This window comes from Tiliqua scincoides, chromosome 2, assembly GCF_035046505.1.
Source record: "Tiliqua scincoides isolate rTilSci1 chromosome 2, rTilSci1.hap2, whole genome shotgun sequence".
Taxonomy (NCBI): Eukaryota; Metazoa; Chordata; class Lepidosauria; order Squamata; family Scincidae; genus Tiliqua; species Tiliqua scincoides.
The window spans coordinates 18317776-18343045 of NC_089822.1; the positions used below are offsets into that span (position 1 = coordinate 18317776).

Genomic DNA, 25270 nt, shown 5'->3' on the forward strand with positions numbered 1-25270 from the left:
TCACCCTGAACATTAAACTTACATTATACTTCAGTGGACTCTTGGTTTATAGCAGGTAAATAATGATAAAGCTTGAATATTTACCTTTTTATATTCTGATGCAAAAAGCCACCATATTTCTGTACATTATATGTCAAAGAACTGCATGTGGCTTGCAAGCCATGGTTTGGCCACCCCTGGAATATAGCATGGGATGCTGATAGTGCAAGCTATTAGCGTCTTGAGGCCAAGTCATGCTGTTATCATGTTAGCATAGCATTTATCAACTTGCAAGGCTGTCAAAGACATAATTCATAAGCCCAACCATCACTTGCTCAGCCTGTTGAAACTATATAGCATATGGGGGGCTCTCCGATGAGTTCTCAGATGAGTCAAAGCTCAAGCCAGACCATATGGAGTGCATGCAGAAGGTCCTGGATTTAATTCTTGGTGATGTCAGGTAAGAAATTTGAAAGATTTTTCTCTGAAACCCTGCAGAACCTGTTGCATAGATATTTATACGTTCACAGACTCGGGCCCAAATCCTAACTAACTTTCCAGCACTGGCATAGCTGTGCCAATGGGATGTGTGGTGGGACAGTTCAGTGGCACTCACGGAGGCCACTGACTAGGACAAATGACCAGGTTTAAGCTGTTTCAGCAAGGATCAGGTTTTGGCCAAAACTATTATAGTCTTTGGCATGGTCCTGAATAGTCCTGGTGCATTCATTACTCAGGGGGATTCTAACTATTGCACATGACACAGAATTCTTAGTTAAAGGAGAAGGTGACAGGCTGATTCCTATGTCCACATCAATGTACTCCAAGGGGGTTATGGAAAAGAAGGGTACCTGTTCACTATATGCTCCTACAGTCTAGAATGGTGCAACCTATTGTATTCTTAAATACAGTCTGACCATGGCATCTGCTGGGGTTCCATTCCTGGAACCCCTGTGAATGCCAAACTCTGTGGATAACGTGGTAAGGGGGCGTGCTCACAAAGGACTTCGGTGGACCTCAGAAAGCCTGGATGCAACTGAAGAACATATCTGGTTGTATCCAGAAATTCAGGTCTATCTCTCCTCCATGGGTTTGGAACCTGTGGCAGTTCAATCCATGAGTCCTGAATCTGTAGATAAGGACAAACCTGTACTAAAAACCATCAGTGCGGGACACACCAAACACACAATCTAGTAATGAGGGTCTGCTGGAATCTAATCCCATTTTCCCTATAGGATAAATGATTCAGTAATAACTGGTTTTTCCAGGCACCGAACCCCAGCATATAATGAGAATTGACAGCACCTGCTTCCCATTCCTACTCTCATCAGAAGCACTGCAGTTCTAGCAACATCCTAGAGACCTGAGAGCAACAGTATCTGGTGTTCTATGCACAGTGCATGTGCATCACATCCATTAGCTTATTAGACATGGATAGATTTATAATTAAAAATGGAAGTTAGATTATGACAATAAATCATTTAATATAATTAAACAATCCATTGTCACGTAATAATTAAGTGTATTAATTAAATTAATGTCATTGTATTTATTAAACTAATGTGAATTAGTCTCAAATCCTAACCAACTTTCCAGCACTCATAGCTCTTCCAGCAAGGCACGTGCTGTATGTATCCTGCAGCTGGGTGGAAGACACAGAGTCCTCCTGGTATGGGGATGTTTGTTCCCTTACCATGAATCTGCATTGCCCCTGCTTTGGTGCTAGAAAGTTGGCTAGGATTGCACCTTTAGGGCCCAATCCTATCCAACTTTCCAGTGCTGACGCAACCATGCCAATGAGGTGCACACTGTATCCTGCGATGGGATGGAGGCCTTCCCAAGGTAAGGGAATGTTTGTTCCCTTACCTTGGGGCTTTGTGACTATCAGTGCTGGAAAGTTGGATAGGATTGGACCCTTAATGTGATTTTTTTAAAAGTGGGGGTGCAACTTGACCATTTTAGCACCTTGTCATCGTGCCATGACTTAGAAAAGGGTTGCAAATTGCTGCTCCTGCCTGGTATTTTGCAAAAGGTCGCATGAGGTTTTGTGATGATCCGTTGCAAGTATTGGTGTAGCTAGAAGGGGGTGCAAAGCACAAAGTTTTGCAGGGAGCCTCAACAGGGTGCACAAGCGTTCCTTCCCCTGGGGAGCAAAACGCAGGCGAACGCCTGGAACGGCTCTGAAGGGAAAGGGCCACTTGCACGCCGCGCTGAGACTCCCTGCACAACTTTAGTGCTTTTCACCCCCATGAGCTACGCCACTGCTTGGGTGGACCTGGGCTGGTCGTCTTTCCTGACAGCAGCTCTGCGCCGAGAGGTCTGCCAGGCAGGCATTCCACAGCCCGAGGCGCAGACGTCGCGCGTGGCGCCCCTCGAGCCGCGCCACCGCTTGCAAGTGCGCAGCTTGGCGCTCCGTCCCGCCAGGTCTGTGGCACCGCTGAGCGCGCCGCGGGAGCGGAATCTGCGTGAGTGACGCGGCTCTCCAGGCCGGCTGCGGGGAAGCGGCGCGAGGGGAAGCCCGGGCAGGAGAGAGGCGGAGCGGCTCCACCCCAGGCCAGCCTCGCCGCGGAACCGCCCTCCCCAGGCGCAGCAGAGGCTGGACCGGCCGCCCAGGCGCACAGCGCTTCTTCCGATGGCAGCGGGCAGCGGCGCGGACTGGAGGCGCTTGGAGGCGGCGCTGCGCAGCAGCCTCTGGCGCTTGCGGGACAGGTGGGGGCCCCGGGGGAGCCCCGCGGCCAGCCCCCGGGGCAGGCCGGCCGAGGAGGCACCCCCAGAGGAGGAGGAGCAGCCCAGCGCCCTGGAGGCCCTGCCGGTAAGCGCCTCGGCCGCCCTTTGCGCAACACCTTTGCGCGCAGCAGCAGCTGCTGCTGCTTCCTGGTGTGTTGGAAGCCTCCTCGTCAGGGGGCGGGCAGGCCTTGGCGCCTCCCCCTCTGCCTCCGATTGGTGGGGGCCTTTGGGAGCAGTTCTTTCCCTGCCCTCCCCATTAAGTCCCCTTCACTAGTGTTTCTCAAACTGTGGGTCATGAGCTAATTTCAGGTGGGTCCCCATTCATTTCAGTATATTAAACTTGATGCTACCCTGGGATGTGACTGCATTTGGGGAAATGTGACAGCTCTGCACTTTGAACAGGCTACTCTGCATATGCTTTGAACAATGATAGTAAGTGGAACTGACTCCTGGGCAGGACTGCAGCCTAGGATGGTTAACGTTTCTTCTTGATGATGTCACTTCCGGTCATGACATCACTTCCGGTGGGTCCAGACTGATTCTCATTCCAAAAAGTGGGTCCCAGTGTGTGAGAACCACTGCCCTATTCTGTCTGGTGCAGAGTTTCTCCAGGTTTGTCCTCCACTGTACCACTTCACTTGGTCCACCTATCCGAAGCACCACCAGCAGTAAAACAACATCAGCAGTTACTTCTGGGTTGGGAAGCTAGACATGCCACAACAAACACCAGGAAGCAGCTCAGGGTGGGCAGAAGGGATGTTTCAAGCTTGGAAAAGCATGCTATGGAGCTCTGCCCTCCAAGCCTCCTACTGCTGTTTGTTGTGTCCTGTCCTTTGTCCCGCTGCCTGGCAGCAGGGGACCCACGGGTACCACCAGACACTACCTCAATACCACTAGTGGTACCCTTTCCACTGGTTGAGAAACACTGCTCTGGAGCAAATGGACATTGGGGAACTGCAGCAGTGGCAAATCTCCCATTCATTGAACGGCGCAAATGCCCCGGGCATGGAACCTCACGTGCCTCTAGGACCTCATAGAAGCCTCACTGAGGCTCCTGACACAGTTGGAAACTGTGCTTCCAGTTTGCCGGAAACACAGTTTAAGAGCCAGGGGAAGCTTCAGTAGGCTTCCCCAGTGTGTCCTGGAGTTGTGCAAGGCTTTGATTGCTCCGGTTACATGGGAGGGGGAGATTTGTGCACAGGGGCTGGCAGCATCGGGGGGGGGGGGTGCCATTATGGACCTTTGCCCTGGGGTGCGGAGCTAGGGAGATCCACCACTGAATTGCAGACCTTTGGAATTAAAATTAAAGAGCCAGACTGCCACTGACTGAAACAGTGCACAAACATGCAAGGAAAAGGGATGCATTCATTGATTTAGAAGGGGGGTTATTTCTTAGGTAACAGCAAGTGGTAGTAACTTCATTGCACCCATTTAAAGTTTGCTCAAGTTCAGTGTTTCTCAACGTTTGTACTTCGCTGTACCACTTTGCAAGGTCCACCTATTCAAAATACCACCAAAACTAACTGGCGATTACATCATCGCCAGTTACTTCTGGGTTTGGAGGCCACATGCAATGAGACAAACACCAGTAAAAGGTGGGCTTTTTCGAATGCAGAAAAGCATGCTTTGGAGCTCTGTCCTCCAACCCTCCTGCCATTGTTCAATGTGTTGTGTTCCTGGTCTCATTGCCAGCAGCAGGGATTCCATGAGTACCACCAGACACCACCTCAAGTACCACTGGTAGTACCTGTACCACTGGTTGAGAAACACTCTCTAGTTCTGCTTGCTAAAAAGGTTCCAAACCCAAAGATTTCTCTGCCTTGCAAGAGTTCAGTTAGCACAGCAGATCTAGCAAGATCAAGTTATTCTCCAATTACTGTTATTGTGAACGGTTCAAGTACAAACAAACACACTCATCCCTTTTGCATCTGCCTTCTGTAACCATATGTGTACAGGCATATGTGCCAATATCAGTGTATCTGCCAACATAAGATATAGTGATGTATATATAGTATATGAGCCGTAATGATGCACTGCTCAGTTTTTTCCTGTGCCTGTGCCTATATTGGTGATGGCTGCTAACTTAGGTGGCTCTGATATAAATGACAAGTTCAAAAAGTGTAAGGCCATCACAAACTCCAAGTTGTGATGGCTGTACTTTCTCTAGATTCAGAAACAGCATTAATTTCTCAATGCCAGTTCCAGGAGAACAGCAATCAGAGAGGCCTATTGCAGCTAGAGGCATCTGGTTGGCTACCTTTGAATATTGAACCAGATGTACCCATCTACATCTCACTGAGCAAGGCCCGTCTTATGTTCTTAAAGTGCTAAATACTTTTTCCACTTCTATTTCAGATTGATGTGAAGTTGTACATAATGTCCTTTCTCACATCCAAAGATCTGAGTTATTTGGGAAGCACAAACCACTACTGGAGACATACTGTCCGGGATCCCTTGCTCTGGAGGTATCTCCTCATTCGGGACCTCCCTTCTTGGCACTCTGTTGATTGGAAGTCACTCCCAGATGCAGACATATTTAACAGATCTTTCACTGAGCTGGATGATAGTGCCCCGTGTGATTACATGGAAGTGTGAGTATCTCTGTCTTTGGCGTTATACATAAAAGATTAGAAATGTCATCCAAACTTTGATTTGAAGCAACTTTGCTATCACTGTGAAGATTTAGGGCCCAATCCTATCCAGCTTTCTAGCAGTGATGCAGCCATGCCAGAGAGGGTGTGTGTGGGGTGGGGGCAGTCACAGAGCTGACCTCAAAGTAAGGGAATGTTTGTTCCCTTACACCCAGGCTAAATTGCAGCTGCATCAGTGCAGGAAAGTTGAATAGGATTGGTCCTTTAATGTTTAGTATCAGCAGTGTGCATGACAGTAAGGTTGTGATCCTATGCACACTTTCCTGGAAGTCCCACTTAACTCATTGGGGCTTACTTTCAAGTAGACATGTACAGGCTTGCACTGGAAGTCTTATAGGTCAGAAACCAAACAAAACCGAAGGTGGCAGTCATTTCTTTTCTGTTTATGCCAGCGCACATTCATTTTTGTGTGCTAGAACTGGGGTGTCCAAACATTTTGGCAGGAGGGCCACATCATCTCTCTGACACTGTGTAGGGGGCTGGGAAAAAGATTTAATTTACATTTCAAATTTGAATAAATTTACATAAATTAATTTATTAGAGATGGAACTTATATGAATGAATGAAGGTCTTGCAGTAGCTCAAGGCCTCTAAAGGTCTTGCACAAAGTAAGGCCAGCCTTTCCTTTCCTGCCACTGCTGCCTCGCAGACGTGAAACAGCAAGTAGTGGAGGGAGCCCTCATCCTACAGTTCAAGTGAGAGGTCGAACAGTCTTCCTCATGCTGAGAGCAGTTGTGTTAGGCCAGCACAGGCTCCAGCAAGACTCCGGAGGGGCAGAGGCTCATTAGAGACTGGGGGCTCTCCGAGGCCCAGATTGGGAGCCCCCAAGGGCTGCATGTGGGCCGGTGTTTGGACACCCCTGTGCTAGAAGAAGCAGCTACTAACAAAGGAAGCAGAACTTCTGCATAGTACAATACTTGATGGTGATCCCAAGATGCTCATTGAGGGCTCTGTGCAGATGAATTGACTTCTTGCTGGTTTTCACAAACATGGGGCAGCCCAATCGTAACTTACGTTCCACTGTGCTGATAACAGAGGCACCAGTGCAGCTTCTGCTGCATCCAGAATGAGAATTTTGGCTGCTGAAGGTCTCCTTGGGGTAAAGGGGGCATTTGTCCCCTTGCCCTGGGGTAGACCCCAGTAGCCACTATGGGGCAACTCAGGCCTGTGTCAGTGATATTGCTGCTGGTGTAAGTCTGCATTGCCCCATGTTAACAGATCAGGCCTAGGAACGGCGATAGAATATGGTGTATACTAGCATTGCCAATTCCACCTGATACAGCCTTCCCTGCCCCGGTACTGCTCAGTGCAGAGCGTACCTGCTCCGGCAGATGCCACTCCTTGGACAGGCAGGAAGACTTTGGCCTGGTGGACCTAGATTGTGTACTTTTGCAACTTATGGCACATTAGCGACAGTGCGTGGCACAAACCTCAGTTAGGATCTCTAAAGAATCTTTAGAGATCTAAAGAATCTTTATACTCTCAAAGACTTTAAAGACACTTTTGAAGACACTGGCATCTGCTTTTGTAGACTACGGCTAACTTTATCAGGGCTATGAAATATTATTCTCATGTACACAGACGTGTGCGCTTCAACTGTGGGTCCAAAAAGCCATGAAGTGCTACCATCTGTGCCATTTCTACACAACACTCGAATGTACATAAGATATGCACAGCACAAGTAACTGGTGATCAGCACAACCTTCCTAGCTTCGCTATGCTAATGTCAAACATGTAGTGGGAGAGAATGGTGTGTCTGGAATTTTCCTGTGGTGTGCTTTTGATGCTACAGTGTATGTATTGATGGGTGCTGTATTATCTGTGGCTAAGAAATGTTTTTACTTTAATAGTTAATTAAAAGTTTGTGTTCTCTTTCATTGGAGCTATACCTTCACTGAATGTTGTTGAGGCTAGTGGTAGTACGTGCAATCATATGTGTACATGCTCAAAAGTGAAGTGGTCCAGTAAGTATCTAAGACTGCATTAAGTATCTAGGATTTAGATTATTAATTGTCTTGAAGTTCACAGATTCAGGTGGCTGGTAGTCGTTCACCAGTCTCCTGTAGTGTGTGCATAGATGTTCTCAGTTTGGCAGACATAAAGACTGCAATAGAAGGGGTGCAACAATGAACCACAGAGAAACTGTAATCCAATTTTACATCTGAGCACTTTCTGTTTAATTTGTTTATATTCTGCTTTTGTTTGAGAAGCTCAGAGCAGCTTCTATTGGACTCCCAGGTTTTTCCCATCTGGGCAGAGTTCAGGTACACTTCCACTTTTCTTCAACAATGTTAAAGTATAAGGTACTCTTCTAAACCATTTGCAGGACTCTTAACAGGGTTGGAGAACGTACTGAAAATACATTCAATTTTCACCCAGGTATAAGAAGTGCTGCTCCTATTCTGGACATAACTCGTGCCCCAAGTCGGGTTGGTCCAACAATGATGCCAAGGTGTACTTTTTAGAGTGGCTGAAACTGCGGTCAGTTCCTCGCTTTGCTATGTTTGGACCAGGCTTGGAAGACTTGGATGAATCTTTGGTGTATAAAATGATGACTAGTCCAGAGATTTTACCACTTGCTGGTCTCCCTTCTAGACAAATTCATGGTAATATAAGTTTTCTTTTTCTTGTATATTTGAAAAAAGAACATTTTTAATTGTTTAAATGTAGCAGCCTTAATTTTGCTTACATCCTGTTTAGGTGGTTTTTCATGGAGAGAAATTATTCCATGTACAAGTAATCCTGATAGTTGGGTTGCTAAAGACTTTTGTCCTAAATTTGGGAGAGATTCGATATTTATCTAGATCAGTGGTTGCCAAACTCACAACTACTGTGTAACGAAATACGGTCCCAGTTCAGACCACAGTTTACTGTTCCACCGGATCACCACATGTCTTTCTCCTCATTCGGGGGACATGGGTGCTCTGGGATGTCTGTTGCTCAGCGCCCCAGAAGGCTGCATGACAGGACATCCAGGCAGACATGACTCCCCAGAGTGTCCCTGTCCCCCAAACGAGGAGAAAGACATGTGGCAACCCATGGTAAGGTCCATTTATGGGACAGATAGGTTAGTCCAGCCCCTGGGCTGGGGTTTGGAAGACCCTCATCTAGATGAATTGTCTGAGTATAGTGGAATTCCTTTTCTCATGCAAGTTCAAATTTTCCTCCTTTCTTTAAACTGTTTTTATTTTTTGAATAGAGATGCAGACACCAATTTGTATAGGAGCCCTTACCTGAAGTTTTTACAGCCTGGGAACAGATTTATCCCCTCATTTGCCACTTGTGAGAATTAGGCATGGGTTGTCCCAAATTGCATTTGAACATGCAATGAGGAAGACTTTGGTTTCCAGACACACAGGAAACAAGTTCTAGACTTGTGCTAGCTTTTTATTTTCCACCCCCCTTTTGGAAACAGCTGTTACCATGGATTGAAAGCTGTTTGTGATATGGAATTTCAGAAACACAAGCACAAAGAGTCCTTGCACACTAGGATGTAGCGGTGCACTTTTGGGATCATGGCTGTTGCAGATATATCCTTGCATAAATAGAGGTGATGGTTTAATTCCTGTACCTCTTCTATTGATGGTCTCTCCATCCCCACCAGGGCTTGGCAGGTTTGAACATATCTCAAACACTTGAACATAAGAACATAAGAATGTAGGGGAGAGCACCAGGATGTAGGGGAGAGCACCAGGATGAGGTCTCTTGTTATCTGGTGTGCTCCCTGGGGCATTTGGTGGGCCCCTGTGAGATACAGGAAGCTGGACTAGATGGGCCTATGGCCTGATCCAGTGGGGCTGTTTTTATGTTCTTATGTTCTTAGGTTTGAACATATCTCAAACACTTGTTTTTTTGTTTTGTCTCAGGAATTGGATCGGGAGTCACATTTCATGTTAATGGCTATCAGAGAATCAATATACTGACACTGTATTCAAAAACCAGGTAAGGTTTTTTTAATGGGAATGGGGAGGGATAGCCTGTTCAAAGATGTATTCTGTCAATACAAGTTTCCTTGAAGACAGGCTTTGGCTGTACAACTCCTACCATGCTCCTAGTCCAGGTGCCTACAATACAGGTCTGACTGAGGTCTAGTTCATTCAAAGAGCAGATAAGGAGATAAATGTGTTCCTGGGCTGACCACTGCAAACAGGCACATGTGACTTACAGCCCAGTCCATACTTAGAACACATTTTTAACACTTCTAGGCTGCCTTTCAGTCCCAAAGAAGGGACCATCAGGGCTGCTTACAAACTGTGATATGAAAACAATTTAAAGTGGCAATTAAAAAAACCAGCAAAGGAATCAAACCAACAGAGGCACTATAACTCAGAAGACTCAAAATAGAGCCAACTGAAACAGCAAAGTCTTGACTGCGCAGCTGAAGACGGACAGTTTAGGGACCAACTGAGCTTCCCAGAGCAGGGAGGTCCAGAACTGGGGGGCTGCACCCCTCCCCATCACACCTTTGTCAGCATTGGAATACAAAAGAAAAGTTTCTAAAGATGAATGCAGAATGCAAGCAGATCAATGTGGGAGGAGAGGGTCCTTCGGATATTCAAGTTCCAAGCAGCTACACTTGGAACAGGTTCTGCAAGGGCTAAAATAGATAACTGAATAGTTCATTCGCTTGCCCAGAATTCTACCTGGTCCATATTATCTTAAGCACCAGTTCCTGTATCGTTTAATTCTGATTGGTCTCAACATCTTTGTTCAGGTGCTGTGCAAGAAGGAAATACAGGTTGTGTCTTTCTTCCAGCAAGGAGAGACACAGAGCCAGGGAAGAAAACCCCAGCCCTGTCAACAAGATGTTCTGTGAAGAGATGGGTCCTGATGGAACAATGCGATACAATCTGATTGAGCACGTTAAACACATGTGCGGGCTAATTGATGGCTTCATCTATGTTGCAGATGCCGAAGCTCATAAAAGTAAGGAATTTTGAAAATGCCTAGAAAAAAGGTGCCTGAGGGAGGACATAATAGAGACATACAGAATTATGCAGGAAATGGATAGAGTGGATAGAGGAATGTTCTTTTCTCTCTCGCACAACACCAGAACTAAGGGACACCCACTAAAATTTAGTGTTGGGAGAGTTAGAACAGACAAAAGAAAATATATTTTTCCCAGCATGTAATTACTCTGTGGAACTCCTCGCTGCAGGATATAGTGGTGGCATCTGGCCTAGATGCCTTTAAAAGGGGATTGGACAGATTTCTGGAGGAAAAGTCCATCGCAGGTTACGAGCCATGGTGGGTATATGCAACCTGGTTTTAGAAGTAGGCTACCTCTGAATGCCGGATGCAAGGGATTTAAGACACCAGGATGCAGATGTCTTGTTGTCTTGTGTGCTCCCTGAGGCATCTGGTGGGCCACTGTGAGATACAGGAAGCTGGACTAGATGGGCCTTTGGCCTGATCCAGTGAGTCTCTTGTTATGTTCTTGTGAATCAGACTAACTCATTGGAAAGGATGTTTTGTAGTGAACAGGATGGTGAAACATGTCTCTTTTCCAGAACACAACCGTGCAGTTGAATGTGCTCGAATGGCAACAATGCTTGATCCTGCCCTGGGACCTAAAGATAGACCTCTGTTGATTTTGTCCTGCATTTCCCATGCTGGGATGGAAAGGATTCCTTGTGTTTACATGGCACATCAGCTGCAACTAAATCTGCTCAACCAACCATGGATGGTAGGTTTTCTGTGAGTTTTTCCAAGTATCTTTTCCTTTCTTCCACCTTTGTATTGTGGAGATTATTAGTACAGGTGGCCTCGCATATCCACAGATCCCGTATCAGCATATTCAGTTATCCATGGATCAGGGCCCCCACGCACCTCTCCGTGTGCCCATTAACATAGTTAAGAAGCTTATCAGGGCAAAGATTTCTTGTTTAAAGAGGTCACTATAAGCATTTAAGTTTATAGCACTATAGAGCAAACTTCCAAAAGTCTGAATGCTGGATGAAACTAGCTCTAGGTTAGCTGCTTCCTGTTTAGCATTTGAGCTAGTTTCATCCAGAATTAGGGCTTTCAGCAGCCTGCTTTGTAGTGCTAAAAGCTTAAATGCTTATTTAGCGATCTGTTTAAATAATGCTTTGCCCCACTGAGGGCACAATCCTATCCAATTTTCCAGTGCCGTGTCAATGGGGCATGTCCTGCATCCTGTGGTGGGGAGGCAGTCACAGAGGCCTCCTCAAGGTGAGGGAACATTTGTTCCCTTACCTCAGGGTTGCATTGCGGCTGCACAGGTACTGGAAAGGTGGATAGGATTGGGGCCCTGAGCGTCTTAACAATGTTAATAGGTGCACAAGGTCAGCATGTGGAAGCTTCTGTTATTATAGTGTCCCCCTGATCCACGGGTTCTGTATCTCTTGGGGGGGTGTCAGAGGAATATGAATATGTGGTCATTTCTGTATCTGATTTGGGACTGACAAATGGAAATAATTCTTCACGCTATACAGTACATAGTTAATTTATACAATTCACCAACATGGGACGCATGAGATTTTAAAGAAAAGGATTGGACCAATGCACATTGGAGAGCTCCATCAAATGCTATTGGTCAGAATAGCAACGCAACCCATGTACAAGTGTTCCCCAGTATCCAGAGGGGTTCCATTCCAGAATGCCCCCCCCCGCGCTTAAGAGAAACCATGGATAACAAAGAATGCCCCCCCACCCTCCGGAGGCAAGGGGAGCTGTACTCCCCTCACTTCCAGAGGGTCTTCTGAGGCCTGCAGATGCCACGCATGCCCTGGAGGGCTTCCCCGGGTCTCCCAATGTCTTACAAAGCATTAAAATCATCACTTCCAGTTTTTGATTGAAAACCAGAAGTAGTGTTTTTTTTGCTATTTTCCATCATTTCAAGGCCCACAGAAGATCTTCTGGAGGCGAGGGAAGCCCAGCTCCCTTTTCTTCTGGAGAAGGTGTGCGGGGGGCCCTGGCAGACCCATCTGCAGATACCTGAAACCACAGATACAGGGAGCCCCCCTGTCTACATTGGGATACCTTATATGAGTCTGATTCTTGGTCCATCTGGCACTCTTATCTTCAGTGACTTGCAGTGGCTTCAGGCAGGGATCTTTTCTGCCCCTACTTGGAGAGACAGGAATGGAAACTGGGGCCTTTTGCATCATTGAGCTATGGCCCCTCCCTTAAGTTTCATGTACAGCAATAGTACACTTCTGAAGGCCAGGTGATGGAGGCAAACATCAAGGGGAAGCAATTCATGCCTTCCTTGTGAGCTTCCCAGAGGTATTTTGCTGGCAGCTGTTGAGAATAGAAGGTTGAACTTGAGGATCCTTGATCTGACCCAACAAAGCAAGTCATACATTTCCTATGAATAATTTTACTTTCTAAGTACTGAGTACATCTACACAATACCGGTGCCCCGATATCTGAAGAGGATACATTCGGGGGGGGGGCACTCTGTGAATACCAAAACTGTGGTTAAAAGGGAACCTTATACTTAATCGTATAAGTATAGAACTCCTAGAATGCAGGAGGAGGGAGACTAAGAGAATGCTACCAGGAAGCTTCCTAGTTCCTGTTAGCATTCTGGCTGTGTCCCTCCTTCAGCCTTCTGGGTGGCTGCTTCTTGCATTCCTCTTTTAGCATTCTTCAACAGGCTGTAAAGGAAGAGATAGGAGTGGTTGACATCACAGTAAAGGGAAAATGGATAAGTAACAGGGGCAAAAAACTGCAGATAAGTGATCATGGATATGGAGGTATGCCTGTAATGGCTTTTTGTCTGTGTGCTTCTTTCAATCCCATAACAAATCCTGTCTTGTGTTAGGGCTCCAATTCTGGGTTATTTCACATAAGAGTGAGTCCCTCGTTAAAGAAGAACTAGCCCTTACATTAAGTCCCTTGAAATATGTACAGCTATCCTGGAATGTCCTCCTTCCTGGCCCTCCCCCATGGTACTCCTCCCCCTCCCAACACTTCCTTGTTTTTAAAAATACACTATAATGTTTAAATCTTCTGGGCAGCATTTTGTTTTCGCTGGAGGGCTTTCCAATAGTCTATAAGACACCAATATCTGTCTCTCCCGCTTTTACAGATACAGGATGCTGAAGCTGCAACATTGGATGGCCTTTTGAATGGAATTGAGTGGTTGCTGGGAGAAATTTAACATGAAAATGCCAAATGATGAGGACTATTTAGAATGATGAATTATTCTTTTCAAAAAATGCCTTATTGCAGTACTTGATAACACCATTCCTTCTGAACTTGCCATGTTTGGCAAGAGATTATCCTTAGTAATGAAGACCAGTGCTGTTTGAGATGCAGAGAAGACGGGTGGGATTGTGGCTATATTAGGTTGTTGATAGTGTTCCCAATTCAGCGTGTTTTGGAATTTCAAGCTGCTGTGAAATGGTCCCCTTTCGGAATTCTACTGCACATGCTCAGGTGGGGCACCTGCTAAATGTTTTGGGAGGTGGAGCAAACACAGATGACCATTTACCAAAGGGTAGCATGCTGCACTGGGCATACAACATTATGTGGGACCAGTTGTCAATAGTACCTGTGTGCTATTGTGTCATGAGGATAAATTTACCTGTACAACCGTGGCTGAGATATTCATGGAAGCAGACAAGTGGTGAAACTCTCCATACCGTATACAGGTATGTTACAGCTAACAAGCTCTCTTGTGTGGTTGATTCTACATCCAGTGTGACACTACTTGGTAAATTTTTATTATTTTGGTGAGAGACCACAGAGGAGGGGTAGAGCCCCTGCTTTGTATGCAGAAGGTCCCAGGTGCTGTCCTGGCATTTCTAAGTCAGACCATGAAAATCTTAAGTCTGTGTTTGATAGCAGGGGTGCAAGGCCCATCCACGAAATGATCCCTATGATTTAACTAGCATGTTGGTAGAGGTGGCCACCAGCTGCCCTGTAATGCTATCACAGGTCTGTTCCTCCTTCCTGTCCCAGTGAGCTTTCTGCTCTGCTGAAAAGGGCTTTGCTGTTGCAGTCCCAAAGACTTGGAATGATATTGCAGTTCCACTGGAGCTATTCCTCTGAGGAAAGATGATAAAATCATGTGTGCCTTTGTTGATTTGACATGATTTATGTTTTGTACTTTGATTTGTATTTTGATTTTTTTTTTGTCTTTGAAGAGTGCTGTAACAAATTTATAAATAAACAGTCTTTTTTAAAAATGAGAGGTAAAGCTACTATGTGCATTTAATGTAAATGGAGATAGCACTAAAGAATATCGTTATGCGTATACCCATTCACTTTTGCAGGACAGAAAATATTAATAGGTTGGAATTGTAGCATAATGCAGTGGCCCTACACCAGCCACCAGATGTCACTTGTGCTTCATAGCTATGAAACGAAGAGTTAGGGATTTTCAAAACAAACATCCTTTGAATGTTTGAGCTGCCTTTAGAGTCCTGAATCAGACTATCAAATTGGGCAGTTACCAGAGTTGGAAGACAGATGACTCACAAACATTTCAAGAAGGATCTGAGAAAGACAAATGGCCCTTATCGGGAGATGAATGAACACAGATTACCTTCATGAAAATAAGAGGCAGTGTTTATGTCAGATTTTGCTAAATTAGGCATTACATGTAATTTCAGCCTAAACTTGAGTATGAATCAGAATCTGTTATATAATGTGGTATATAAATATTCTTAATAATAGCAGAAAAATCATGATGTAGAAGGCTTTGCTGGAGTGAAGTGCTTTTAGCCTTGTACGATATCGCAAGGTACAGGTCCAGCCTTGTTATACACGGATTTTTTATACATGGATTTGACTCAACACGAATGGCCCCTGCAAATGAGAAGGAATGTGCTGATCCCTGGAGAAGGGGAAAAATGCATCCCTTCAAAATCAGTTTTAAAAACTGAACAGTTCTTTAACAATAGCCTGAGAGAGAGGAGGCAGCTGGCTGACAATCCATCAATCCTTCTCTCTCCAGGTGACACCTCCCATCCCCCTGAGCATGTGCAGGAAAGGTGATCACTTTGCATTGGTGAAGGGAGGGACTGAGTGAAGCACCTTTCTAAGCTCTTGGAGGACGACTGATTGATGGATTGTCTTCTTAATGATTCTTATCTTACATCACAAAGGTCAGCAAGGCTGTTTTTAAGTAAAGAAACGTTGTTTTTTAAATTGATTTGCTATAGTGCATTTTTTGCCATCCACATGAGTGCTTGGAACCCACTTGAATAATGAGGCTGAACCTGTATTGAATAATGCAGAACTTTAATGGCTTTTCAAGTAAAAGTGTCTCTCAAAGCTGAAGTTCAAAATTCTCAACACTCCAGGTTCAGCATGTAATATTTTGCCAAATTTTACATGTGTGCTAAAGTTTTATTTTATGTCATTTTGTATATCCTTTATGGATAACCTTCCTTTAAATATGTTCAAGGAAGATGCAAAGGTCATGCCACCTGTAGTAGCCCTTGCCATAATTTTGAGGCTTGGATTCTGTTATCTTTGATTTCCTCCAACTTTGGGCTTCTATGAGAAACGTGGCAATATTTTTATTTCCATTCAGGGTAAATCCTCTGTTATTAGCGGAAGATTCCTGACAGTATACCAGCCATGTAATGTCTTGTACCACACGCAGATGTGGTAATTGAACAGTCTGTAGCTGATGACTCACAGGGAATCCAAAACTGATCTTACTGTGGCTGCATGCTGCAAGGAAATTGCTAAAGGAATAAAGTCCCAGTGTGGAGTGGAGCAACTGAGGCCAATTACGTCCACTTGTCTTTGCACTGAGGAAAAAGCTGTCACTCTTAGTACCTCAAAATGACATTATCACTTGGCCAGGTGGCCAGGAGACCAGCTTAAAGCTACTGGAGAAGCTAGGAAGCCTCAGGGCAAGGGTGGGTTAAGTAAGGAAGGGATAAAAGGAACAGTGGAGCCAAACAAAGGTGAAAGCTTTCCAGTGCTTGGAAAGTGAAATGGATACAGAGACCCTGCAGTCCCTCTGGCTGGATAAATGCATGTGACAGAACAAGGAAAGAGATCCCCCATACTCCTATGAAGCTGAAAGGACCGACGCACAAGAAGTTACCTTCCTTTTATGTGAGAAGCATTTTTTGACGGGGTTGGAGAGAGAGAGAGCAATGGAAAGCCCAGACCTGAGGAGGTTTAGCAGACCTGTCGAATACGGTATACATAATTTGTTTTTATAACTCTTGGCTAACTCCTAATCGGTAGCAAATAACTTTTGCAACAGCCTCTCCCTCTACACTTGCCCAAAAGCTCCACTCTTGTATCCATTCTAAGCTTTACCCTCAATCCAAAGGCCCTCTCATGGTACAGAATGTTTTATTTCAATATTTGATAACCCTTCTGTGGGGTTGCCTTACCTGTTTTGTATTCATCGACCAAACCCACCAGAGCAGGCTGTAGTCTATTTTATAGTTCCAACACGCTCTTTTGCTACCATATACTTCTTTGGTTATGATCAGTTTCCCAAAGGACAGGCATATCAGATAAATGCAGCAGTAATTTGAATAATCTAAATGCACACTGCTAAGGCAAAAACAATCGAATGCTGCCAGTGTTTATTCCTGTGGGTCTTCTGCTGTTAGCTGAACTAGGATGGGAGGTTACTGAAACAAAATGAGGGCTTTTAGCTTTGGAGATTTGTGAACTTTTAGTTGAAAAGCGGTATATAAATACTGTTGATTGATTGATTGATTGAGATTGCACAAACCAGGGTTTGCACATTACTTCCACAAGTGGGAACTGTAGATGAATTGAAGCTTTATAGCAAAACAAACCAGAGGAGAACTTTCCCAATGGGAAAGCGGCAGTCAACAAATGCAACAGAAAAAAGTCTGCTAGGAGAATTCTCAGATTTCTGAAAGCAGCTTCCTGCATTTCTAACTGCCTAATCTGCCACTAACTCAGTAAACATGGGGGGGGGAGGATGCAGAAGCTGATGCTGTGATGTTTGGCTGTGTTGGAGTTGGGAATGTGAGAGACTAAACTATGCAGATGAGCAAAGAAGTCAACTTAGATGGGGCATTTATGGCATGCTCAGCAGTTGTGCATTTTGTCCTTTGCTTTCTAAATAACAGACGCAGAGGAGGATAATCTGATCTGAGAACATGGCAAGGGGGCTGGGATTTAACTTTCTACATCAGTGTCCCTGCTCCTACTAGTTGGCACTGATGGAAACTTCCCTTCAAAGGAATCCATGACCAGGACCATAGCAAGGGAAAGGGTTAAAACATCTCTCACTGTAGAGCTGAATAGCACCTTTCCCACTCCATGGCAATTATGTAGACAAGCGACAACGAGATGCATAGCTAAACATAAAATAAACATCTTGTCTAATGTGACCCAAAGCAACATGGCATGTGGGTGGTGGAAGGAGTGTTTCCATGACTGAAGAATGTTGTCTGGGGAGAGGGCATGAAAGTTAGGAAAGACTGAAGCTGGGGAGCAAGGTTGAGAATGGTGATACATGGGAATTACTGTGACAAGATGCTCTCCTGTTTGGAAAAGGCCAAAGAGATGTAGTATTTCTTTTGAGTGATCAATTTATTTTTTTGTGGGCTACAAGATGGCCAAGGGAGTAAACAGCTTCTTCCCAAATGATTAGCTTAAAGTTTACACCTGTGTTAGTGGCTGGGCTGGCCCAAGACCTCCTGAAGTGGCATGCCAAATGCTGCCCCTCTTTACTTGATGATGGGCCAGCCTCTGCTCCTCCCACTGTCCACATCTCATCATCTTATCTATCCCCCCTCTTCCTTTTCCAGTGCAGGCAATGAAAAAGGAGTATCAGAGGCATGTAGGTGGACAGAGATGGGCAACCACCACCCCCATCTGCTGCCTGAGGAGATAGCTTCAGTTGGCTATGAGGAACGCATGGCCAGCAACATTAAGGGGAATAATAAAAGCTTCTTCAAATATGTTAGAAGCAGGAAACCCGCCAGAGAAGCGGTTGGCCCTCTGGATGGTGAGGGAGGGAAAGGGGAGATAAAAGGAGACTTAGAGATGGCAGAGAAATTAAATGAGTTCTTTGCATCTGTCTTCACGGCAGAAGACCTCGGGCAGATACCGCTGCCCGAACGGCCCCTCCTAACCGAGGAGTTAAGTCAGATAGAGGTTAAAAGAGAAGATGTTTCAGACCTCATCGATAAATTAAAGATCAATAAGTCACCGGGCCCTGATGGCATCCACCCAAGGGTTATTAAGGAATTGAAGAATGAAGTTGCAGATCTCTTGACTAAGGTATGCAACTTGTCCCTCAAAACGGCCACGGTACCAGAAGATTGGAGGATAGCAAATGTCACGCCTATTTTTAAAAAGGGAAAGAGGGGGGACCTGGGAAACTATAGGCCGGTCAGCCTAACATCCATACCAGGTAAGATGGTGGAATGCCTCATCAAAGATAGGATCTCAAAACACATAAACGAACAGGCCTTGCTGAGGGAGAGTCAGCATGGCTTCTGTAAGGGTAAGTCTTGCCTCACAAACCTTATAGAATTCTTTGAAAAGGTCAACAGGCATGTGGATGTGGGAGAACCCATGGACATTATATATCTGGACTTTCAGAAGGCGTTTGACATGGTCCCTCACCAAAGGCTACTGAAAAAACTCCACAGTCAGGGAATTGGAGGACAGGTCCTCTCGTGGATTGAGAACTGGTTGGAGGCCAGGAAGCAGAGAGTGGGTGTCAATGGGCAATTTTCACAATGGAGAGAGGTGAAAAGCGGTGTGCCCCAAGGATCTGTCCTGGGACCGGTGCTTTTCAACCTCTTCATAAATGACCTGGAGACAGGGTTGAGCAGTGAAGTGGCTAAGTTTGCAGACGACACCAAACTTTTCCGAGTGGTAAAGACCAGAAGTGATTGTGAGGAGCTCCAGAAGGATCTCTCCAGACTGGCAGAATGGGCAGCAAAATGGCAGATGCGCTTCAATGTCAGTAAGTGTAAAGTCATGCACATTGGGGCAAAAAATCAAAACTTTAGATATAGGCTGATGGGTTCTGAGCTGTCTGTGACAGATCAGGAGAGAGATCTTGGGGTGGTGGTGGACAGGTCGATGAAAGTGTCAACCCAATGTGCGGCGGCAGTGAAGAAGGCCAATTCTATGCTTGGGATCATTAGGAAGGGTATTGAGAACAAAACTGTTAGTATTATAATGGTAAGGCCACACCTGGAGTATTGTGTCCAGTTCTGGTCGCCGCATCTCAAAAAAGACATAGTGGAAATGGAAAAGGTGCAAAAGAGAGCGACTAAGATGATTACGGGGCTGGGGCACCTTCCTTATGAGGAAAGGCTACGGCGTTTGGGCCTCTTCAGCCTAGAAAAGAGACGCTTGAGGGGGGACATGATTGAGACATACAAAATTATGCAGGGGATGGACAGAGTGGATAGGGAGATGCTCTTTACACTCTCACATAATACCAGAACCAGGGGACATCCACTAAAATTGAGTGTTGGGCGGGTTAGGACAGACAAAAGAAAATATTTCTTTACTCAGCGCGTGGTCGGTCTGTGGAACTCCTTGCCACAGGATGTGGTGCTGGCGTCTAGCCTAGACACCTTTAAAAGGGGATTGGACGAGTTTCTGGAGGAAAAATCCATTATGGGGTACAAGCCATGATGTGTATGCGCAACCTCCTGATTTTAGGAATGGGTTAAGTCAGAATGCCAGATGTAGGGGAGGGCACCAGGATGAGGTCTCTTGTTATCTGGTGTGCTCCCTGGGGCATTTGGTGGGCCGCTGTGAGATACAGGAAGCTGGACTAGATGGGCCTATGGCCTGATCCAGTGGGGCTGTTCTTATGTTCTTATGGTAGTAGCCATTGCCTTGTCCCTCTTCCCTAGTCTATAGTATTGTCTAATAACCCAATCCTATCCTTCCTTTCCCCACCCCCGCCAATGCAGCAGTGCCAAAAAGGCTACTAGTGTATCCTTGGGGGGGGGGGGCCGTCCCTGAGGTCTTCTCCAGGAAAGGGAACAAATGTTCCCTTTCTTGGGGAGGGGGTAATTTTCTGCAGATGTGTCCATTCAGATGTTCACCAGCAATTTTGCTTGCACAGCTTGGTGTTGCTGCCAAACCCACCTGTTTCCTGGACCCAATCTGCCCCTGTTCCTTGGCCATCTGTCAACCTACCTTTGTCAGCAATCAAAACAATCCACTGGCACATGAGAGTTTATTCTAGCTTCATCACTTGAGTTTGCACACTGCCAAAGTTCTTTTTACAACTGCCATAAGGTAGTTGCCACCAGCAGAACAGCTGCTCTGCTGGCAGCTGGACCAGATGGGATTGAGCCATAAATTTACTATCACAGGTAGGTGTAATGGAAACATGCAAGATCCCTTGAGGAGATAAGGCATTATGTGGTGCCCACAGTGGCCCCTTGCTCTGAACGTTCTGGGAAGCATGGGGTTAAAACCTAGGCTTTTAGCAGTGGGTGCAGCCACTAGAGGCAACAAGGTCTTCAAGGATAAAAGCAGCACCTGGAGAAGAGAGAGTTTGTGGGTGTAGAACAGCCATTTTCAACCACTGTGCTGTGGTGCACTAGTGTGCCACGAGTGGTCCACAGGTGTGCCACAGGAATTTGGGGGAAAGTCATTTATTAATAGAGCCAATAGGGGATATGAGCCCCCCCACTTGCAGCATGGTGTGCGTTGTCAATTGTCAAAAACCTGGTGGTGTGCCTTGACCCTTTTAGTGCCTTGTCAGTGTGCCGTGAGATGAAAAAGGTTGAAAATCACTGATGCAGAAAGAAGGAGAGAGGGAGGCAGGAGGACTGGCTAATTGACTGATGGACCAAATAGAAGCTGCTGGAGACTAGTGTGTGGCTGCCATGCCCAAGAACTATGGAGAACCAAGATGTTGCTGCAGTGGCCAGAGAAGCTGTCTCCTAGTGGAGACAACACTAGGCCCTTGTGGCCCCTTCGCAACAAACAACTCATTATAGCCTGCACTACAAGAAATCTGTTAGTCTTTCAGGTGCCACAAGGCTCTTTGTTTTGCAGAAACAGACTGGAAATGGTTACTTTCTGATGGGTGGCTTACATATTCCCTGCAGATAAACATTTAGCAAAATGAGAAGAGACTATCTATCTATCAATCATAAGCAATTACCGGAACTGACTAATTTGCCCTCATTGCATTTTCCCATGCGTACTTAGCACTACTTCATGGGTAGATTGGTGCATGTCACGTACATTATGTTGGCACTTTTATTAGCAAAATGCATTATGCACCTAGGAAACAGTCTCCATTGATGTAATTGCTCAACAGCTGTCCCAGGAATAGTGTAAAAAAAAAAATCTGCCTTGTATGGAGTGCTGGTAATTATTTCAGGCAATATTTTGTTTAATCACAATTCAGGGACCTTCTCATTCCAAATGAAAGCTGAATTACTAAGGCACGGTCCTATGATTCATTATTTGACCTAATACTAGTACAGTCACATGGCAATTTCTAGATAATGTCAACATTTAGCATACACATAAGCCTTTGGATGTTTTCTCATGTTCCTTTCATGGTTGGGAGCCACTGCAGCAGAATTCTTTGCCATGCCAAAAAGAACATGTTAGCCATTCGGAACCAAGTGGAAAGATGAGTGCTTAGTGTAGCCCCCTAAGTTTCTCGTTAATTGGGCCCCACTAGCATGCAATGTCTCCCTAGTGTGCTGGCTCCCTGCCTGTTTGTCACATTCCTGTTCTAGCTCCTGTAACAGCAAACAGCATACGCGCTCGCTGATGAAGAAAATGGAAGGTATTGGGGAGGCACGCAAAATTAGTACCATAGATATGGGGGCATTGTTTGTCTTCATTAGTGTGCTTATTCCTTCCATGCATCAGATACTTCACCTCTTCCTGAGCTTTTCAGTCCCCAGAAGGGCCAGGGAAGCTGTGCATAGTCTGCAGCCCCTCCACATCTGTCCCTCATCTGGTCTCACTTTCCAATCTCTTCAGTGTTCCTCCAAGCTCACCTTCCCAGTGCCGCCACTGTTCTCTTCCTTGTTCTTCTCTGTTGTTTCAAAAGGCAGAGAGGGTGCAGAATGTAGAAAGGAAGTGGCAGAGAAGAGATGAGACTGCAGAGATGGAATCTCTCCCCTATCCTTTCAGTCTTCTAAGTGTCAGGCAGGGAACTGGGAAGGAGTGAAGCAGCAGCAGTAGTCCACTGAAGAACCCCAGTGGACTAGGATGTCTGATGAAGATGGTGGTTGCATGTGGTCTATGACGATTTCAATTTTTGCTTCAGTGGTCCATGGGCCACTAAAGGTTGGGAAAAACTGCTATAGCAGCTTGGGGAAGGACTAGGACTAGGGTACAAAGGGTTAAACCCCCAACCCCATGCTATGGTGCTGATCCAGAGCAAGGCACCCAAGTCTGCTATTTTTTTTTAATACGGCAAAAACATATTTAATGTCATGTCTAGCTTGACACTTTGTATTTACAGAATCTGGTCTTCTCTTCATCTTGCTTTGAGGAATTATTAAAACACCTCTTTTCCATTTCTTCTTGATATTTGATTAGATTTCTGAGATTAGTTTTCTGTTGCTAGGCTAATCACGGCAAAGATGCATTTTAATTCATTTTGCTTCTCTTTAGTATTACCTTTTAATTCAGACCGTTGCCCCCTCCTCCAAGCTCCATCAACCTTTGTCTCAGGCTTTTGTCTTCATTGTGAGCCTGGGCAGGTAGTTTAACTGTGCATTTTATTTGAAGCCCTTGTGGGATGGGAGAGGGGCTGCAACACAGGAATAGCAGGTTAAAATTGACATTACATTTAGCTAAATTAAGGCAGAGGTGTCACTAGGGTTGAATGTAACCCCCATGGACTTCCTCTTACTTAGAGTAAATCCTATTACTCAATGGGCTTACTTCTGACTAGACAGGATTGTGCTGTTAATCAAAAACAGGGGGAGGGGAGCAAAGACCTAATTTTCTTCTCTGCCAGCTAATATTTAGATGAGCTACAAGAACTAGCCAAATCCCTCCCCTTAACTCCCAGTTTTCCATTTCTCATATCATCATCATTCACATCAAAATGACAACACAGCTGATAATGATTGTACACACACACAAAACACAACATTTATCAGTTGGTAAATCCTCATCCACAGGGAAATCTGCCTGACATCTAGGTGTAGATGAGGTATATTATTATTATTAACAATAGTATTTATATACCGCTTTTCAACGGAAGTTCACAAAGCAGTTTACAGAGAAAATCAAACAATTCTGTCTCTGTTTCCTCACTTTCAGCTCAAAACAGAAACTGAGGCAAGTCTTCTTTCATCTGAAGAATTATTAGGGGCTTCTGCAGCCTTGTTTAATAGCCCAAGAGCTGCCCAGGACCAGTCAGAGTGGCTGCCCCATCCTGTTTCCTGTTTCCTCTTTCATTGAAAGCGTGCCACAGATTACCATAAAACTCTGGGGGCAACGGAAAGTGAGAAGACAGTGAGCCGGGAGGCAAAGAGTATCTCCTTCTGTGCCATCACTTCACTCTCTCTGCCTGAACTCTAAGACAGAGTGAGCTTTTTGCTCTTATGAAGGGGTGCTCTCCCCCTCCCCCCCCATGCAGACAGAATCCCAAGCTCTGCACAGTTGGAGTGCCAAGTCCCTTCTCAGTGCTTGCCCTACTGGGGTGGGATCTAGAGGGAGGGAAAGGTGGAGCCTGACTTGGGATGCCACTCCAGAAAAAAGCAAGAGAGTTGGTTGGCCTTCATCCCAGCGCAGCTCCTCCACAAATTGTACGGCTGCTCGGCAGAGTGCTTTTCAGAAATTGGTATTTGTCACACACCCCCAGATGGTGTCACCTGGTGTGGTTCACATCCCCCAAGCGACTCCACTGGATTAAGGGAAATATTTGTACTTTTAAAAGAAAGGTCCATGACAGGAGATCAGTGAGGCTTTCAAATGACAACCAATTCAGTGAGCAAATAGAGGCCAGGATTAGGAAGGAATATGAAATGGTTAAGAATGTTCACTGAAAAAATAAAACTATTTACCTTACAACATTAAATCAAATCCTTGAAGCTATTATCTGCCTCCCAAGAGACAGTGTGTGGGAGGATGCAACATTTTCTCAACCATCAGTGAATAAAATGCTTCATGTATGCTCTTCCCACTGTCCATCATACCTGAGAAGACCTTGATGTGTTTTTCAACTATGCACAACTTGCATGCTTGAGTCTATCTTATTAAAACTCATTCTGAGGCACAGATGGGTCCCAATGTCCTGCAGTAATAGGACATAGGACATCATCATCATCATCATCATCATACAGGTATTTATATACCGCCTTTCATGGTCGTCAGATTTCTCCTCAGACTTTATTTCAAGGCGGTTTACACAGGCAGGCTGTACTAAATCCCTATAGGGATTTTTACAATTGAAGAAGGTTCTGTCTTTCAAGAACTACAACATTTCAGATGGATCCTTTTATGATCTGGTATCGCATTCTGGCCTCCAGTTTCCTCCCACACAAGCTGACAATCCTTCATATCTCACTTGAAGGGCAGCCAGAGAGCAGATGGAAAAACTTGGGTTGTCAGCTGCTTCAAGGTCTCACCGTTTACAGTGCCAGTGGCCTCGAACTGGCGACCTTCAACTGTTATCTTCAGGCAAAGGGAGGCTCTACCCTCTAGACCAGGACTCCTGCCCAGACATGACCATGCATGACTAACTGTTGGTGCCCAGGGTTGCCAGCTTTCTCAACAGCCTCTTCCCTTGTGTCTTGAACAACAACTTGAATTGCAGATTTGAGACATCCATGCTGTTGATCGCTACCACTTGTTGATTACTACCAAACGAGACAGGTCATGTTAAAGGCTAGGTATGTTTTTGGGGGGCCTGTTGATAAGCCTACATCTGATTCTGAACATTAGTCATAGGCAATGAAGATGTAAGAAGAAGTAATGACAATGAGCTATATGATCTTTAAGTAAGCTGATGATTTTCT

At 45.4% G+C, this 25270-nt stretch overlaps 1 protein-coding gene across 2 annotated transcripts; it reads left to right on the top strand.

The window, feature by feature from the left end:
- Positions 1-2467: 2467 nt before the first annotated feature.
- FBXO4 (F-box protein 4) lies at positions 2468-14493 on the top strand. Of its 2 annotated transcripts, none has more exons than XM_066616494.1 (7): positions 2468-2791; positions 5062-5297; positions 7737-7963; positions 9224-9299; positions 10072-10283; positions 10868-11043; positions 13414-14493. In XM_066616494.1, exons 1-7 carry the CDS (start codon positions 2612-2614, stop codon positions 13483-13485), a joined length of 1179 nt encoding a protein of 392 aa, XP_066472591.1. In that variant the 5' UTR covers positions 2468-2611; the 3' UTR covers positions 13486-14493. The 2 variants fall into 2 exon arrangements, with proteins under 2 accessions (XP_066472591.1, XP_066472592.1); XM_066616495.1 differs by having other exon boundaries at positions 10114-10283.
- Positions 14494-25270: the final 10777 nt, after the last annotated feature.

Coding starts and splice junctions, on each gene's coding strand:
- FBXO4 (XM_066616494.1), top strand. CDS start 2,612: ATGGCAGCGGGCAGCGGCGCGGACTGGAGGCGCTTGGAGGCGGCGCTG. Junction 9,300..10,071: donor ACACTGTATTCAAAAACCAG/GTAAGGTTTTTT, acceptor ATCTTTGTTCAG/GTGCTGTGCAAGAAGGAAAT. Junction 10,284..10,867: donor AGATGCCGAAGCTCATAAAA/GTAAGGAATTTT, acceptor TCTCTTTTCCAG/AACACAACCGTGCAGTTGAA.